We start from the raw sequence: 16,067 nt of genomic DNA on the forward strand, positions 1-16,067 counted from the left end.
AAACACCCAAGTTGACCGCATTCCAGTAAAACCGAGGAAACCAGCCAGGCTAGCCATTGTTGGCAATAACAGTTGATAAACAACGTATTTTGCGCATACAAACACTGTAGCAACATGCCCACAGGTAGAGGTTAGACAACAGTACTGATTTAATGAGACACAAATAAGACAGAAGTGCTAATAAACACTAACAGTACTTACTACAACTTTCACTATTGTTGATGTGGGAGCTGCCATCTTGGATCTTGAGGTCGGGGCTGGTGAAACCCGAGGGCAGGTGACATCTCATCTGGGAGAGTCCTGGTTCCTACCCAGTACAAATGGAATGCTCAAATCATATGTGGTCACATCAGCGCGTTTCAGCCAATGAGAGCGTAGTGAGGCAGACAGGTGATGCGTTTCAGCCAATGAGAGCATAGTGAGGCAGACAGGTGGTGATGCCGGTGATGTCTGCTGTCTGCAGCTGGTCTCTCAGGCCAGTCTATCTCTTCCACAATATTCCAATACTCCAAAGACAGTCTGTACTTTAGCCCGTTAACATTTGGCCAAAACCTGGGGGGCACAGTGGCACAGCGGTAGCACTGTCGCCTCACAGCTAGAAGGTCCTGGGTTCGATTCCCACCTGGGATGCTGTGAGCGCTGAAGGAGTGCGTGCCCGTCCGCATGTACAAAGCTAAATCAAGCCCGTTAGAAATAGACAGAATGGAGGAAGCTAGGCGTTTTTACCTTCAAAATAAAGGCGTAATTTATAACTGGGTAAATAAAAATTAGGGCCGTCGACTCACTACGTGTTAAAATTGACTTTTAGTTGTCTGTGTTATGTCTTCCGTGTATTTCGGATCACACACAAAAAGAAAATGTTGCAACATGCATCAATAAGGCTATTAGTTTATTTAATTACCATTATTGTGAAGGTTTTAACCAGAAGGTTCAATGTTATTCTTGCTCACTTGACGCTGCTTTGAGTTTCTTGCGGCTTCAGTCTGCACGCACATCGTGATCACAAACGCTGTGTATAAACGCAAATGTGAGAATGCAATTGCCGTTTTATGCAGAGACTGTTGTCGTCTAAACATGGCCTCAGATCATGAAGGTAATTGGTCTTCCTGTCCAATCTCTCTCTCTCTCTCTCTCTCTCTCTCTCACACACACACACACACACACACACACACACACACACACACACACACACACACACACACACACACGCCTCCAGTTTGTTATGTTACAGTATGTGCACATTGCTTTGTTGACAGATGCAGATTTAGAGAACAGTCTACTTCCCACCTCTCTCAGATAACAGTTTGATTTCCACTCAGCAGCAGGTCTGTTGGAAAGTCCCTTTACAGAGAGAGAGAGACCTTTACACACACACACACACACACACACACACACACACGCACACACACACACACACACACACACACACACACACACACACACACACACACACACACACACACACACACACACACACACACACACACACACAGAGAGAGCCTTACTATCTTAACCCAGTTTACTCACAGTGGCAGTCTGTCATGAATAAAATATCTGTGTTTTGTATACATGATCTTTTGGGCTGCAGTGCCGCGATGCCGCACGGCCCTTGCGGTTGGAAGCGTGCGTGGAGTATGTCCCGCCCTAACGGGGCTGCCCGGTGGCCACTGTGGGGTGTGCAGGGTCTGTGCTTGTTTACCCAGCGACTAGGGACGTAACAATAACATGATACTGTGATATCAAGCAACCACGCTTCTCCTGTAACACTGTGCCCACGATGTGACAATATGAACAGCAGCACACACCACCTACAAATAAGATGATCATGGAGGACCCTTGTGTAAACCTTCTCATATTAGTTTCAGTTCAGTAAAAACTACATTTTTCTTCAAAGCAAAACATTACGTTTAATTAAAAATATTGCTCCGCCGTGGAACCATCTTATTATAGTAGTGAGATTTTAAAATATCGATACTTAGCATCGAGATAATATTGCCACGCAAAATATTCATACGATGCTGTATTGATTCTCGCCCACACCCCTAGTTTCTCTTACTCCTTTGCTTCATTCCACCTCTGATCATTTTCTCTCACTCCCCTTAAGCCCAATTTATGCTTTGTCTGCCGACACTTTTGAAACGGTCGCCGACAGAAATGAGGACTTGAGTCGACACTTTCAAGTGTCGGCGAGCAGCAGTGTCTGCTACCTGGTGAAATGTCTAGTGTCGCTGACTACGTCACGATGTGTCGCGCAAGTCTGATTGGCTATACGGCCACACGCACGACTTCCTTGTTTTGGTTTTCGCTCGATTGAAATGAATGAACGTGTCCCCGCTATTTTTATCAGCCTGTCCTTGATGTATGACTTCGGGAAAATCACAAAGAACATTGTGCATTTCCCAGAGCGAGAGGATGTGAGTTGTGTGTCGTTTATATGCGGCTGCAGCCAAGTACGTTACATCTTGCCTCCGAGGTGGTTTCACTGTGCATTCCCTCTCTTCTCTTGGCTGTCTGCAGCACTATAGCGTTCGAGTGTCACGTGACCGCTGAACCGAGGCGAACGTTCACTGAAGTATAAATCCAACACCATGAGCGACACTTTATTTTTCGTCTGCGACCATGTGCTGAGCAACACTTTCTAATAAGTATAAATTAAGCTTAAAAGCTGCATTCAGTGATGTTTTTGTGTTCAAATAAGTGTTAAATGGCTCTATATTCTTTGGTCAGTGACTTGAAACCCCCAACCCCTCGCTGTCCTCTATCTCTCTCCTGTAGTCCTGCAGGCTGTGGCAGACGTATCTCTGCAACCGTAACTCGTAGACTCAGACTCAGATGGCAGCGTTGGATTCAGGGTGAAAAAATAGTACATAGTCCTTTATAGGCATCGCAATCTGACCTTCCGTTTCCCAGAACATGTCAACATTTCTCTGATTGGATAAAAAATTGCCGTCGACCTCCCACTATCCAGATGAGGAGGACAGCGGGGGGTCACTAATGTGCCTTCAACTTCCCTTTCAAATGTCTGCTCTTCTCTCAGGCGATGCTTTCATCTTCTGATACTTTGTGGAGTTATGATGATGATGATGATGATGATGATGATGTGATTATGATGATGATGATGTGATTATGATGATGATGACAGCATCATGCAGCATCATGGTATCTCAGGCTGCTCGGCAGAGCAGTGAAGTGGGACTGTACAAGTGGGTAATGAGGCTGTAACCCTCAGGGCCCAACATGTCTTAACTCATACTGTGTCACACACACACACACACACACACACACACACACACACACACACACACACACACACACACACACACACACACATCACACACACACATCACACACACACACACACATCACACACACACACACACACACATGTATGTCAACACACAGTGAATTAGCCGGGGGCGCCCGCCCGGGTGGTGCAGCGGTAGATTGTGTGCCTACCAGCACGTGGGTTGCAGGTTCAAGCCCCCGTGCTCAGCTTGTAAGTGACCTTTGCACGTGTTTTTACATGTCAAACCTTTTGACAAGAAATTATCCAGTAGCTGGTGTGGTGAGGGTTAGTGTAGGTGTGGTTAGGGTTAGTGTTAGGGTAGGTGTGGTACTGTAGTTCCCCTGCTGGCCCCTGTGTTTCTATACACACACACTTTACTTCTACTCAGGTTACTGTTCTGACTGCCTGTTTTATCTGTCAAGAAAGCTGCTTTTCAAATCAATTCACACTGTTCACTTTTTTCATTGTATCTTATCTTCCTCATTTGTTATGCTAGGGTGGAGACTCTGGAGATGATGCGCCACTTGCCCTCTTCTCCCTACTTATACTCCCACCACTTATAAGGCCTCAGCCAGGAAGAATTGCTCAAGTGACATCACTGATGACATCACAATCGTGACACACACCACCGCTGCTCCACTTAGCCAATTTTAACTAATAATATAAGAAGATATGGCACACATTGAACATGTTTCATACTGCCCACATTTCATCATTTGTTGTATTGTTCTCATCTTGTACTTTTCATCCTTTTCTCCTTTATTCTTCATTTAATTCATTCTTGTGCTGCTACTGCTGATGTGTAGCACAGCATTCATACATAGAGTATCAGTGTACTGATGTGTAGCACAGCATTCATACATAGAGTATCAGTGTACTGATGTGTAGCACAGCATTCATACATAGAGTATCAGTGTACTGATGTGTAGCACAGCATTCATACAAAGAGTATCAGTGTACTGATGTGTAGCACAGCATTCATACATAGAGTATCAGTGTACTGATGTGTAGCACAGCATTCATACAGAAGAGTATCAGTGTACTGATGTGTAGCACAGCATTCATACATAGAGTATCAGTGTACTGATGTGTAGCACAGCATTCATACATAGAGTATCAGTGTACTGATGTGTAGCACAGCATTCATACAGAAGAGTATCAGTGTACTGATGTGTAGCACAGCATTCATACATAGAGTATCAGTGTACTGATGTGTAGCACAGCATTCATACATAGAGTATTGGTGTTCTGATGTGTAGCACAGCATTCATACATAGAGTATCAGTGTACTGATGTGTAGCACAGCATTCATACATAGAGTATCAGTGTTCTGATGTGTAGCACAGCATTCATACATAGAGTATCAGTGTACTGATGTGTAGCACAGCATTCATACATAGAGTGTCAGTGTACTGATGTGTAGCACAGCATTCATACATAGAGTATCAGTGTACTGATGTGTAGCACAGCATCCATACATAGAGTATCAGTGTTGTCGTGTTGACATTGTCAGTTGCACTTGGTTATATTAACCTCTTTTGCTTCGTATTCCATTTTTCGTTGCTGCATCCTCGTAGTTTTTTGCACCTGCAGTGAGCAGAAACAGGGATCCTAAAGCTGCGTTCACATGAGAAGCCATCTTCTCTTCTCTCACCACGAGGTAGAGCGGAGAGAGGTCAGCGCTAACCATAAGGAGGTCAACGTTGAAACAATTTGAACTTTGACCTCAGCGCACGGTGGCAAATTCGAGCGGTGCGCAACACCTAGGCTAGGCAGTGCGCCCCCCACAGGAAACGATGGCCTGTTTCACCTTGGATCATGTGTGGGGAGCTTTACAGTTCCATCGTATTGCTGTGTACTTGTATTATTATTATTATCATGTATTATGATTTGATACATGTCAAATGGAGTGGATGTTGGATTCCAGCCAATTGTGAATGATTCTGCTTCTCTCCCTCCCTCCCTCCTCTCTCTCTGGTCCTGCTTCTCTCCCTCCCTCCCTCTCTCTCTCTCTCTGGTCCAGGATGCCAGCTACTGGTTGCAGGTGCACCGGTTGGAGCACGGTGATGGGGGCATCTTGGACCTAGACGATGTGCTCTGTGACGTGGCCGACGATAAAGACAGGGTAAGTGTGTGTGTGTGTGTGTGTGTGTGTGTGTGTGTGTGTGTGTGTGTGATAAAGACAGGGTAAGTCCTGCCTGCTGGGAAAAGTTGTCAAAAGTATCGTTAAGAATCTATGCTAAAAATCTGAAGCCTAATTTGCAACAGGTATCAAATACTATGAATTTGAAATGGATATAATACTCAGTGTCAATACCAGCAGTGCTTTCTCTTAATGAAAATTCAAACAATAGTACTGATTTCCCCCTTCGTATCATTGGTGGGTATCTGTTGCTTCAACAAGCTAAAAGTGTTCTGATAGGCTGATGACTAGAGCAGGCGTACTCTGCTATGTTGTGATAGGCTGATGACTAGAGCAGGGGTAATCTGCTGTGTTGTGATAGGCTGATGACTAGAGCAGGGGTAATCTGCTGTGTTCTGATAGGCTGATGACTAGAGCAGGGGTAATCTGCTGTGTTCTGATAGGCTGATGACTAGAGCAGGGGTAATCTGCTGTGTTGTGATAGGCTGATGACTAGAGCAGGTGTAATCTGCTGTGTTGTGATAGGCTGATGACTAGAGCAGGGGTAATCTGCTGTGTTCTGATAGGCTGATGACTAGAGCAGGGGTAATCTGCTGTGTTGTGATAGGCTGATGACTAGAGCAGGTGTAATCTGCTGTGTTGTGATAGGCTGATGACTAGAGCAGGGGTAATCTGCTGTGTTGTGATAGGCTGATGACTAGAGCAGGTGTAATCTGCTGTGTTGTGATAGGCTGATGACTAGAGCAGGGGTAATCTGCTGTGTCAAGTCAAAGTTTTGAATGAGCTTTATTGGGCCTACTGTAGATTATGGAGAAGTGGACGTCTGTCGTCGATCTGTCTTCCTTCATTTTGATGCTTGAAGCTTTGATTTGAAGCTTTTTGGAAAATAGAATAGATGTTTGTTTATATTGATGGTTGTATGCATTACTGACCGGAAGTTATATCTTACCCCGCCCCTTTATTTACCCCTGCATTACTAGTTACACATCGATGTAGTCACATCGTGGATATGTTCTGTACAACTACAGTCTATTGGCTACTGAGCAGTTCCAGCAGCATTTTCGGGTTGTCTGCCTTGCCAAAGGGTACCTCATCAGCAGTTGGTGAACCAGTGGAACTTCACCGCTTAATGTGCCAGTACTGTATTAAAATGTCCCTGTGCATTGTGTTGGTGTGAAACAGCCTGCATTAAAACTGGGCCGTCGGAGGAAGTGCTTCCTGATTCTGCTCGGACCAATCGGATAAGAGGAAAGCCGTGTGTACCAAAGCGGCTCTTATCTGTAGTTTGGCTTTCATAAGTAACACAGTTAAGCATCTCTGTCCTCCGTACATGCCTCTGTGTGTGTTTACATTAGCCTTACAAATCTGCCCCACTATCTGAACTAAAGTACGCATGTGAAGAGAGCTGCAGCTCTGTGTGACCTACATATGGTTAGCATACTGTGGGCCATGCTAATGTAGCAAAGTACAGGAGATGTGTGTGACGTCACCTATTGCTTTGTGGACTTTGTAGTTTTGGAGCGTCTCCATTTGGCCACAACCCCCACAACCCCCACAACCCCCACAACCCCCACAACCCCCACAACCCCCACAACCCCCACAACCCCCACAACCCCCACAACCCCACCATCCCAACATGGTGATGTTTAGATGCTGTCTGCTGCCCTGTGCTGAAGCATCATTATCTACTGCTGTGCTTTATGAACTAGGGGTGCAGCGATCACAATCTGCACATTTTCAGCCTGAATATGAGAATGGATGGATTCTGATTTATGCTTTTATGTGCCGATGACCAAAACCCATTGATAACGTAAAACACGTGAGCCGTTCTTGGTGGAGTTGGTGGCCTGTAAACAGCTAAAAGCACCATGCTGAAACATATCAGCTGTGTCATTAAGTGTATGAGACAGACACACAACACGTCATCTGTAATGTATGACAGGATAAAAGAGCTTGTGGGAGAAGCAGTAGTAATCCTTGCAGCAGACAGTTGAGCAGGATGGCATCATGGTCATCTGAGCAGGGTTCTGTGAGGGTCAAGGCCCCCGCTCTCCTATCTGAGCAGGGTTCTGTGAGGGTCAAGGCCTCCGCTCTCCTATCTGAGCAGGGTTCTGTGAGGGTCAAGGCCCCCGCTCTCCTATCTGAGCAGGGTTCTGTGAGGGCCAAGGCCCCCGCTCTCCTATCTGAGCAGGGTTCTGTGAGGGTCAAGGCCTCCGCTCTCCTATCTGAGCAGGGTTCTGTGAGGGTCAAGGCCCCCGCTCTCCTATCTGAGCAGGGTTCTGTGAGGGCCAAGGCCTCCGCTCTCCTATCTGAGCAGGGTTCTGTGAGGGTCAAGGCCCCCGCTCTCCTATCTGAGCAGGGTTCTGTGAGGGCCAAGGCCTCCGCTCTCCTATCTGAGCAGGGTTCTGTGAGGGTCAAGGCCTCCGCTCTCCTATCTGAGCAGGGTTCTGTGAGGGCCAAGGCCTCCGCTCTCCTATCTGAGCAGGGTTCTGTGAGGGTCAAGGCCCCCGCTCTCCTATCTGAGCAGGGTTCTGTGAGGGCCAAGGCCTCCGCTCTCCTATCTGAGCAGGGTTCTGTGAGGGTCAAGGCCTCCGCTCTCCTATCTGAGCAGGGTTCTGTGAGGGTCAAGGCCCCCGCTCTCCTATCTGAGCAGGGTTCTGTGAGGGTCAAGGCCTCCGCTCTCCTATCTGAGCAGGGTTCTGTGAGGGTCAAGGCCCCCGCTCTCCTATCTGAGCAGGGTTCTGTGAGGGCCAAGGCCCCCGCTCTCCTATCTGAGCAGGGTTCTGTGAGGGTCAAGGCCTCCGCTCTCCTATCTGAGCAGGGTTCTGTGAGGGTCAAGGCCCCCGCTCTCCTATCTGAGCAGGGTTCTGTGAGGGTCAAGGCCTCCGCTCTCCTATCTGAGCAGGGTTCTGTGAGGGTCAAGGCCTCCGCTCTCCTATCTGAGCAGGGTTCTGTGAGGGTCAAGGCCTCCGCTCTCCTATCTGAGCAGGGTTCTGTGAGGGTGAAGGCCCCATCGCTCCTTTAGACTCCTTGTGACCTCTGCTGATCACGCTACAGTGTGCACGTTTTAGCAATGCTTTGTTTTTGGTGGTGTGCTCTTTCTCACCAGTGTTTATAGGCCTCCAGGTGTGTGTGTGTGTGTGTGTGTGTGTGTGTGTGTGTGTGTGTGTGTGTGTGTGTGTGTGTGTGTCACAGGTTTAGCGTCCCACAGGTTGAGCTGTCAGTGAGACCTGGACCCTCTAGGCGAGCTGTCACAGCTCTCTGTTCATATCAGTCTCTGTCTGTCTCTTTCTGCTTCCTGCCTGCAGGCTGTTTCCACCACAGAGAATAGAAACACGTTAGTGACATGACAACCTCCAGCCTGGCTCACACAGACCTGTTGTAGTGCTCCCTCCTCCAGGGGAGGGGAGGGGAGCGCTGCAGAGTCTGTTGTAACATGACTTTAGACCTGTTATGAATCAGTGGGGTCTTTTGTAATATTCAAATTCGAAACCGAAGTGACGCGGCCCACTAAATAACAGACAGACAGTAGCTGTGTTTCCATTACAGTTTTTCGCAAAATAATTGCGATATTTCTACAACTTCAACAATGTACAATTGCGACTTGTAGGCGTTTCCATTGAAGTTGAGTTTGGTCTGAAGGCGCGCACACCTGAACGCAATTCCCCATTACCAGCAGCTGCCACAGTGATTACGCACGGGGATCTGCCCATATCCCGTCCCCAGCATGCTCAAATCCAACCAATGGTCAATGCAAATCACAACATGAAGTTACAACGCATATAAACGAGCCTGATTATCAATTCAAAAGAAAATGAGTCGCAAAATGTTGCTGGCTGCGTGAATGCAGTCAGCGCGACAGGCAGAGGAAAAAAGGTAGCCTAATAGCCTACAACTGGTCCGATTTAGAGATGGAGGGGGGAAAAGGCTGATTTGGTTCAATAATTGCACCTGAAATGTGTGTAATGTATTACTCACAGTCACTGTATTCACTTCAGTCAGGAGCACGTACCGCACCGGTGTGTGCTTTTCATCCCCTCATCTCGCCGCTGTGCCAAATGCGCGCTCACAGGCAGCCTGTCACCATGGACCGATTTCTGCCATTAAACATTATCTATTTTATATTTATTTTGCATAACACTTTTTCTTTCTGCTAGCGTTGCTTCAACGTTTTCCACTTGCTGCGGGGGTTTTGCCACGGCTTATCGAACCGTTTCTCCCTCATTTTCCGCTGCTTTTCCAAAGGAGAATGGGTCACATGACGTGCAAATGCGGAAAATGGGTTTCCATTACACTTTTGTGATAAACTGCTATATCGAAACGTCTGAAAAACTACCTCATGAGAGCGCAAAAACTTTTTGCGATATTTGGGAGGTTTTTCGAAATTGACGTGTTTCCATTACCCAATTTCTATTGTGATATTTAGATTTTGCGCATTTCTGAGGGTAATGGAAACACGACTAGTGTTGAGTCAAGTCCGACTCCACTCAACACTGTCTGTCTGTTATTTAGTGGAGGGGTCACACTGCACGGCCCGGCTCACTCTGAAGATAGGACTGTCCAGACTAGCACACTCATGGATGGTTACTGGTTCAGTTTCCACAGGTCCAGTGAAAGGGTCCTATTGGTCAGGAAGATGGTCCTGTAACTAAAAGGTCACAGTCTATGGGTTTGATTTATTATGGCTGAAGGAGATTGACCAAAACATCTAATTGCAGTTATGTGACAGAATATCATCACAGGTTTTTCTTTTCATTTTTTCTCTCTGGATTTCCCCCCAGTTTTGTCCCCAATTCCGGCTTGGCCCCCGTAGACACGGCCAATTATGCCTGTATGGATGCTTGGGGTGACACGGGGCCTCGAACCTGCGCCCCTCGTGTTGGTCGGCAGGGAATCAATCTACTGCTGCTGCTGCTGCACTACCCGGACGCCAATCCATGGTTATAACAGTTTAATGTTCTATGGATACACTAATGGACTGATTGACTAATGGTTTTAGCACATAGCTTGAAGGCAAAAGACTGAACTTGCACACGCCTAAAGAGCAACATTCAGTGCAAAGCAGAGTGAAGTTTGTGTTGATGTTGTTTAGGTTCTTTTGAAAGCATTGATGAAAGTCCAGAGAAGCTTTTGACTGAAGAGGTGATGGGTTCCACACTGAACTTGACCATGAGGCAACAAGCCCATCCCTGTGTGTGTGTGTGTGTGTGTGTGTGTGTGTGTGTGTGTGTGTGTGTGTGTGTGTGTGTGTGTGTGTGTGTGTGTGTGTGTGTGTGTGTGTGTGTGTGTGTGTGTGTGTGTCAGGCTCTCAGTGTAAAAGAAGCCTGAGAGAAACAGTCTCAAGTCAGGCTCCTGGCCAGAGTTCAGGTCATCAGCTGCCCCTCTCTCTTTCTGTGTGTGTGTGTGTGTGTGTGTGGGGGGGGGGGGGGGTAAAGTGGGAGTTCTGTGTAAAAAAAACTCGTGTAACGGACAAGCCCGTCTTTTATTGTCACACGAACACCACAACACATGCATGCGGCCACAACACACTCATGCTGACGGTGGCCGGTGAAAAGTGTCCTCTGCATTTAACCCATCCAGGCATGTCCTTTCCTCCGAGGGGCAGGCCAGGAGCAGTGGTCGCCTTCTCGTACAGCGCCCGGGGACCAACTTCGGATGTTGTCGTCACTGGTCGGATGACGATGACGATCTGATCTTCTGCATGTTTTTAGTGGGGGGGTTATATACGGAGGAACCACAGCGCTCACAGTGTCCCAGGCGAGAATCAAACTCAGGACCTTCTGACTGTGAGGCGATTGTGGTTGTGTTCCCCCCCATATCTTCAGTGCCTACTGCCCAGGTGGGGTATCTCGTCATAAGGGCCTTTCTGTCTGTGTGGAGTTTGCATGTTCTCCCCGTGCTCCCCCAGGGGGTTCCTCCATATATAACCCCCCACTAAAAACATGCAGAAGATCAGATCGTCATCGTCATCCGACCAGTGACGACAACATCCGAAGTTGGTCCCCGGGCACTGTACGAGAAAGCGACCACTGCTGTGTGTGTGTGTGTGTGCGGGGGCAGAGTTCATGGTCTTGTTCATGGTTCCTTCATTGTCTGTCCTGGGGCCGGTTTCACAAAGATAAGCTTTGACTGTGGCTTAGATAAACGTCTAAAATAGATGTGTAAATTCCTCCTTTGCACAAAGCAGTTTAGTTCTCGACTATGTTAAGAAAACGTATCTTGTTACATGGTCCAATGTGATGAGCCCACCTACACAAACTAACCTTCCATGGTAAGAAATAAAAAGCACGCTCGGTGTCTTGAAGTCTGACTGAGAAGTGAGAACAGTTAAAGGGAGGCTTTGCCCACTATCAACCCACTTTGTGTCATTATAATCTCTGTAATATAAGCAGGTAGACAGTGCTTACCTTCTCCATATGTTTTCCACACGGAGAAATATTTTCAGTTTGTCTGCCTGCAGAAACTCCGCCCCCGCCAGCTGCAAGTCATTAAGGCTCTCCATGTGATTCTCCGTGGATGTGCGCATACAGAAAAAATAAACAATAAACAATAACAGCCGCCCTCGAAGCCGCCTCCGAAATCTGGAGCGTCAGGTATGATCTTTTCTCATGTAGGGATGGGAATTTCATGCATTTTCCTTAACTGTTTAGTCGCACACCTTAACTCATTGAGTGCCAATGACGTCTAAAGACGTCAATTCAAATAGTAACGTAGAGTGCCAATGACGTCTAAAGACGTCAATTGCATTTTTTGACGGTGGGACGTGGATCAAAGCCTGATGCATCTCCTGTAAAAATATTGGGGATGTTGAAGGTGTATAAGCTATTTTACGGACCCATTAGGTGGCGACAGTGCTCTCCAGATTAGAGAAAGGTGAGGAAAAAACAGAAGAAGCCATGGGGAAACGGAAAGCGATGCATGCTGTAACGTTAGCTGTGCCTGTGAACAGCAGCCAATCTGCTCCCACAATTGAGCCTTTCTGTCTGTTGCGATAGTTTCCCCATATGATTAGTTGCCAGAAAAGGAGCACCCGACACCAGCGTCTTTCTGAAAAGATAAATTATTCTCAGCTGGAAGCGCTGGGAGCCGGCGCACAAAAACGGCGGAGCGCTGTGAAAATATACGCTGGGTGCAGCGGGTGCAGCGCACTTTGAAACGTGCAGCAGAAAGTTCAGAGCAGCAGAGAGCCACCAGAGACACTCCCACGGAGGAGGAGTGTGCAGTTGAGGGGGGTGGGGTACGCAGGGCACCATACAACACCGACCAGACAGCAGGCTCGATGGACAGATTGGCAAACACAAGCTGGAATACCTGATGCCCACCAGCAGTAAATCAAGACCAGCAAGAAGGTGTAGGGTCTGCGCACGCAGGGGCCTGCGCTGCTGGTTGCAGCTAAAAAATATTATTTTGCCATCAAAATTCCTTTGTTTCACTGTTTTATTGAAGGAAATTATTTTTGAGGTGTCACTACATCAGAAAATATTAGCTTCAGAGTCAGTGATGTGCTTGAAATGCTTCATTTCACAAAAGGCTCATTATCTCAGCTTCTAGTTTGAAACGTCTGTTTTTGGTGAAACCAACCTATCTTCTACTGCTGATAACTAAAGAACGGAAAATGATATCAATAAACCTTTTTTTGCTGATGATACAAGAGAGTCTCATCGTTCTTTGGGCGTGTTCGGTGTTTACATAGTAATATCACACAATATTCTGTGGGTCTTGAGAAATCACTGAAAACGCTCTGAAAGGGCTGGCACTGGGAGCATCCGTTTTCCAGAAGTGGCTGGCAGCCAATGAGTTAACGATCAGTTAATCGATTAATGAATAAATAATTAAACGTTGTTTCTCGGCGTTGTAATATTTACATTAATAGCATTTTCATCTTTTTGTGTGTATATGCTTCCATGCTCTTGCTAGCGCGAGCTTGCTGCTAATTTTAGCATCTTGTTTATTTCATGGGATGGGTTTTCCTCAATCTACTTCCTACTTCCTCACATGACGACATGCGTGACCACCTTCTCACGTGACCACTCCTTCTGTTGCGCCAGCTGGGTGAAGTACGCCCTCTGCTGGACTGGTATAATTCATAATACACTGTGAGCTCTGGAGATTGAAGTGATACAAAGTAACAAAGTTGTCGGTCAAAACAGTTAATACATTTTAATCGGTTACATTCTTAACGGCAGTTAATCGACTAAAAATTATAAAATCAATCTGGATTGTGTGTGTGTGTGTGTGTGTGTGTGTGTGTGTGTGTGTGTGTGTGAGAGTGTGTGTGTGAGAGCGGTAGAAAGGGGTGTGGGCGAGAGAGGGCGATGAACACAATGACATGAGTGCTGTATGTGACAGCTGTTGGGGTGTGTGTGTGTGTGTGTGTGTGTGTGTGTGTGTGTGTGTGTGTGTGTGTGTGTGTTTTTTCAGATTGCACTGGGGTCTGGTTGCATCAGCTGACTTGTTTGTGTCAACTGAACTTAAACTCTGTTCACTTTGCACAGTATCACAGTGTACAGTATATATAGTATATCACAGTGTACAGTATAGTATATCACAGTATACAGTATATATAGTATATCACAGTGTACAGTATAGTATATCACAGTATACAGTATATATAGTATATCACAGTGTACAGTATAGTATATCACAGTATACAGTATATATAGTATATCACAGTGTACAGTATAGTATATCACAGTATACAGTATATATAGTATATCACAGTGTACAGTATAGTATATCACAGTATACAGTATATATAGTATATCACAGTGTACAGTATAGTATATCACAGTATACAGTATATATAGTATATCACAGTGTACAGTATAGTATATCACAGTATCACAGTATACGCTATTTCACTGTAAAAGAAAAAGAAAATGGCTGGCTGCTCCAATATCATCTAACTCTGAATTAACTAATAATTTAGCCAATTGTATGTAACATACCAAATAAAAGCAAACGACAATGTCTAAGAATGCAACGCCATGTAACTGGCTCGTTAAGTCTCGCATTCCAGGGAATTACGTTAACGTCTGCGGGTCTTATTGACGTAAGTGTCTCGAGCGCTCGGAGGAGAGAAAACTATCTGAAGCTTTCTTTGTTGGCGTCCAGGTAGGTTTTACAAGAAAGTGCTCGTCATTGTTGACGATAACCTTATCTGACCTGGCTAACAGTGGATACTCGCTTGCTTGCTGTGTACCGAGCTGAACATAAGGTGAATAGGACCTGACCACCTCCACATCAACCCCCTCCATGGAAACTGGTTGCATGGGGAAAGTCCAGCAGCATCGCCTTTGTCTTGGCTGTGTGGAGCTGCAGCTGGTTAGAGCGGCACCATGCCACAAAGTCACTCACCAGACACCTGTACTCCTCCTCCTGTCACAACCACTTTACTGATCCCCGAGGAGAAACCAGATCTACAGGCTACAGTTAATCACACTCAGATAGAGAAGAATATCAACATAGAGAGACTATAGGAAGCATTAAGCATAGAATAACCAAAAACACATGTGAGGTACGTAATATTATCTTATATACACAGCTTATATACAAAGAAATAATAACAACAACAACAATAATAACAATAATAATCATAAAATAACAATCATAATAATAATAACAATAATAACAATAATCATAAAATAATAATAATAATCTAACAATACAAATAATAATAACTATAACAATACTAATAATAATAATAAACAATAAACAGTAAGGTGCATTAGGTCCAGTCAGTAAAAGAGCATTCGTAACAGTGTGGATAGTTGGTTATTTAGCAGTTATTGCGTTGGGTTTTATCGCACAATCAGATGTACATTAAAGTGTGTTGGTATTTTATCTTATTTGTTTTTTCCTATGTTGACGGGTGGAGTGAGTCCATGGCTGTAATGTTGACTGACTCAAAGTGTCTGATGTCCCGCCCCTGAGGGAGGAGGAGTTAAAGAGTTTGATGCCCCTGAGGGAGGAGGAGTTAAAGAGTTTGATGCCCCTGAGGGAGGAGGAGTTAAAGAGTTTGATGCCCCTGAGGGAGGAGGAGTTAAAGAGTTTGATGCCCCTGAGGGAGGAGGAGTCAAAGAGTTTGATGCCCCTGAGGGAGGAGGAGTTAAAGAGTTTGATGCCCCTGAGGGAGGAGGAGTTAAAGAGTTTGATGCCCCTGAGGGAGGAGGAGTTAAAGAGTTTGATGCCCCTGAGGGAGGAGGAGTTAAAGAGTTTGATGCCCCTGAGGGAGGAGGAGTTAAAGAGTTTGATGCCCCTGAGGGAGGAGGAGTCAAAGAGTTTGATGCCCCTGAGGGAGGAGTTAAAGAGTTTGATGCCCCTGAGGGAGGAGGAGTTAAAGAGTTTGATGCCCCTGAGGGAGGAGGAGTTAAAGAGTTTGATGCCCCTGAGGGAGGAGGAGTTAAAGAGTTTGATGGCCACAGGCAGGAATGACTTACTGTGTCGCTCTGTGGTGCATCTGGGTGGGATCAGTCTTGCACTGAAAGTGCTCCTGTGTTCGACCAGCTCGTCATGGAGTTGGTGGGAGATGTTGTCCAGGATGGAACGTATAACATGGACAACACCCTCCTCTCTGCCACCAGTGTCAGCGAGCCCAGCTCCAGCCCCACAACGCTCACTCACAATTCTCTGGAAGAC

At 46.1% G+C, this 16,067-nt stretch overlaps 1 protein-coding gene across 1 annotated transcript in view; it reads left to right on the forward strand.

Moving 5' to 3' along the window:
* The window catches only part of LOC310791891 (partitioning defective 3 homolog), a gene marked incomplete at its 3' end in the record, with an annotated part of 552,527 nt that overhangs the window by 105,535 nt on the left and 430,925 nt on the right, over positions 1 to 16,067 (forward strand). Inside the window, 1 exon segment of the mRNA XM_083653569.1 lies at positions 5,310 to 5,411. Within this exon segment, the coding sequence (XP_083509695.1) occupies positions 5,310 to 5,411 (102 nt within the window).

Source organism: Poromitra crassiceps, assembly GCF_964638095.1.
Source record: "Poromitra crassiceps genome assembly, chromosome: 17".
Lineage (NCBI taxonomy): Eukaryota > Metazoa > Chordata > Actinopteri > Beryciformes > Melamphaidae > Poromitra > Poromitra crassiceps.